The sequence below is a fragment of the Stegastes partitus genome, unplaced genomic scaffold (assembly GCF_000690725.1).
Source record: "Stegastes partitus isolate 25-593 unplaced genomic scaffold, Stegastes_partitus-1.0.2 Scaffold413, whole genome shotgun sequence".
NCBI lineage: Eukaryota > Metazoa > Chordata > Actinopteri > Pomacentridae > Stegastes > Stegastes partitus.
Genome location: NW_007578144.1, coordinates 146,003 through 149,524, shown reverse-complemented (window position 1 = coordinate 149,524; position 3,522 = coordinate 146,003). Strand labels below are relative to the sequence as shown.

General features: G+C 40.9%; 1 protein-coding gene across 4 annotated transcripts in view; it reads left to right on the top strand.

The window, feature by feature from the left end:
- Positions 1 to 3,522, top strand: part of nbeal2 (neurobeachin-like 2) — a 69,403-nt gene that overhangs the window by 14,716 nt on the left and 51,165 nt on the right. The window contains exon 1 of one of the 4 annotated variants that reach the window (XM_008285676.1): positions 637 to 826. The exons of the other annotated variants lie outside the window; for them this stretch is intronic. Within the exon in view, the coding sequence (XP_008283898.1) occupies positions 797 to 826 (30 nt within the window). The 5' untranslated portion in view covers positions 637 to 796. Of the gene's footprint in view, positions 1 to 636; positions 827 to 3,522 lie in introns of those variants that run through there. 4 annotated transcript variants of the gene reach the window in all.

Genomic DNA, 3,522 nt, shown 5'->3' with positions numbered 1-3,522 from the left:
CTGGGAGTCTTTGTGATTGTAAAGTTACACTGATTTACTGTATTTAAATGAGCTCAAAATATACATTTCTTGCAGATTTATGTCATTGTTATATACAGTTTTTGAATGTTACTGTATTCCACCATTTTTAACTTTTTTTTTTTCTTGCTGCCAAATTTTCCCATTTTTTTCTCATATAGTTTTCTTTACAGTGTAATCAAGTCTCAAATCCCTAATTTTCCAGATGTTGCGGTCACAAAACAATAGCCTGTTTGCAGTTTCCTGTTTTCACAGAGTGCATGCAGATATTTTTATATTCAGAATGTGTGATTAACGCTGCTATATTGTTATCATTCAGTTATTTTCTAATGAGATTTTGCGTGCAGAGTTCATCACACTCTGCTCCGTGTGCAGTCAGTCAAACACATCTCACAAAGTGAAACCTGAATTTCTCAACGTTTCTCCTGCAACACCTTTTTTTTTTTTTGCTGCGGTAAATTTAGAAAGCATAACCGTGTTCCCGGTTCTTCATTGTAGCTGTGGGAGTTTTTTTTTTTTTCTTTACAGAGGCCTCCCTCGTATCGCAACTGAGCAGCGCAAAGCAAAAGAGGAAGGGTTTTGACGAGAGTTTGAAGGAAATAAGCTTCAGTTAAAGTGACATGTAATTTCCTGGTTGCGAGCTCGAGAGACGAGAAGAGTCAGTCGCTGGTGCTGGTCGGGAGTGATGTGCAGCTGCTGACTGTGGGCGACTCTGAAGGCTCGACTGTGACTGGGTTCGCAAGAACCTGGCACCCTGCTCAGCCCCATACAATGAGAGATGGACTGGCACATAAGTCAATGCCAGCTGGTAATGTACTTTTAACATTAATGCTGTATTAGAAGAGGCATGTTGCACACAAAGAGTCGATTTCTTTCTTCAGGCTTCTATCTCTAGAGGAAATGTGCTCCACATTAGACATGCATTGAGCTTTAGAATGTGTGTTAAGTGCAGTTTTCCCACATCAGCTGCAGCAGACTTTGCTCATTTACGACCTGTTTGCTCGCTGGTTCAGGGGGAAGTACCTGATGAATTGTTGAACCATGTGCTGCGTTCTGCCTGTTATTTGTGTACAGTGAGTCAGTCGGTCTGAAACAGCTCATGTCTTCCTTCTCGCCGCCTGCTTTGGAGAAGCTTCTGTCTCAGAAATGGGCTATCTGCGTGCTCAGCTAATCAAAACGTTCAGGTTGTTCTGTCACACAGTGTATCGGAACATTTCTACATGTTCAGTGTTTTGTAATCTGATCTTGAAACGCTGGGTTCTCACGGGTTGGACTGCTATCATCAGGACTTTCAATATGTGTGCTATTGAATGAAAAGGGTTTGAAGTTGACTTGTTTGTCTCGTGACCTGTGTGACATTTGTGCTGTGTAGTCTGATGTGAGATCAAAACGCTGATGCATGGAGGGAAGAGTTGCAGGGTATGTTGCACTGCAGAGGCAGATTCAATCTGTGATAACCACCGCTGTATATAAACATCCTCGCACAGTTGAAGCCATCTTTCATGAGATTGTAAGGACGCAGCAATGTAGGAATGTCCTTTTCAAGATGATGACGTGCTTTTGGTTAAACACGGGTATTGTTGTGAGTTTACTGCACGTCTGGAGTTGTGACTTATGTGGGCCTAAAAGACAGAAATGTGTCGATGCTGTTTCTTTTAACCTCCACGTTTTGAAAAAGGAAAGAATTGGCTCATGTGTTCCTCTGTGTGAGTTGCATCTCTTTGCAACATCCTGTTACAAAAACAGGTCATAAGGTTTTAGTCAGTAGCATGTTTTTCAGCCGCAGCGTGTCACAGTTTGAAGTAAATCGGTTAAAAAAAAAAAAAACATGCTCCAACTTTGTCACATCACACAAAACTCTGTTATTCACCACTAAACCAGATCTGAGTGATTTAATAAAGTTAATAAAGTTAGGTTTCAAAATGGTGACAGGATGATCAGTGTTGTGTGCAGGATAACTCTGGGGGTGTGTCGCTGAGCGTGCAGATTGACAGCTTCTCAACTGAACCGTACAAACCGTGCAAACAGACCTGAGTTTGTTTTAACAGAACCAGACAGGTTCGATGTGAAACCACAAATGCACACAGTAGATACAGAATGTTTTCTTGGCTTTGTGGCTGCGAGCTAAGTTGAAAAAAAAAAAAAAAAAAGGAAAAATGGGCTGCAAGGTGGTGCAGTTGGTAGCACTGTTGCCTCGCAGCAAGAAGGTCACTGGTTCACGTCCCGGTGGGGGCACCGTGGAGTTTGTATGTTCTCCCCATGCAGCGTGGGTTCTCTCCAGGTTCTCTGGCTTCCTCCCACAAGGTCCAGAAACATGTTGGGGTTAATTGGAGATTCTAAATTGTCCATAGGTGTGAATGTGAGTGTGCTTGGTTGTCTGTCTCTAAGTGTAGCCCTGTGATAGACTGGTGACCTGTCCAGGGTGTNCGATGGTCATTAAGGCCAAACAGTTCAGTTTTAGTTTCATCAGACCACAGGACATGTCTCTGGAAATGAAAGTCTTTGTCCCTGTGTGCATTTGCAAACTGTAATCTGGCCTTTTTTATGTTGCTTTTGGAGTAATGTCTTGTTCCTCTCTGAGTAGCCTTTCAGTCCATGTCGGTCTAGGACTCGTTCCACTGCGGATAATGACTCTCTGACCAGCTATAGCAGCATCTTCACAAGTTCTTTAGCTTTTGTTCTGGGGTTGATACGCACATTTCAACCAAAACACTTCATCTCTGGGACACAGAACCCGTGTCTTTTCTGAGTGCTATGATGGCTGGACATTCCCACGGTGTTTGTACTTGCGTATAATTGTTTGACAGATGAATGTGGAACCTTCAGGTATCTGGAAATTGTACCCAAGGATGAAACAGACTTCTGGAGGTCCACGGTTCTCTTCCTCATATCTTGGCTGATTTCTTTAGATTTTACGATGTGGTCACAAAAGGACGCAGTGTGTTTAAGGTGTGCCATAAAATACATCCACAGGTGTGCCTCCAATTAACTCAGATGTTGTCAATTAACCTATTAAAAACTTCTAACGCCATCACATCATCATCTGGGAGTTCCCAAATAGTTTCTTCTTTAAAGAAAGTAATAAAAAAAAAAAATTATCTAAAAAACTCTAAAGTCATTATTCAGGCATTTAGCAAATAGAAATCATTTTGGTCAGCCTAACTGGAGAAGTTTAGTCTGATTTAAAGTCAGATAATGAGGGGGAAAAAAGGTTTTATATCTTTTTATACAGTGTATGTAAACTTCTGATTTCAACTGTATATTAAGTATTTTAAACAGCTTTTGAAAATAAATAAATAAATATTTTAACACAGATTTCTGTGTTTTGCCATTGAAATCACTGAAAAAGGTATTCATTTATATGTTGCCTGAAACACAAAAACTTAAAAAAAAATAAATGTAAAAAAAAGGCCAAAATTGCACAAAATGTCCATCCATCCATTATCTATACACCGCTTAATCCTCAATAGGGTCATGGGGGGCTGGAGTCTATCCCAGCCGACT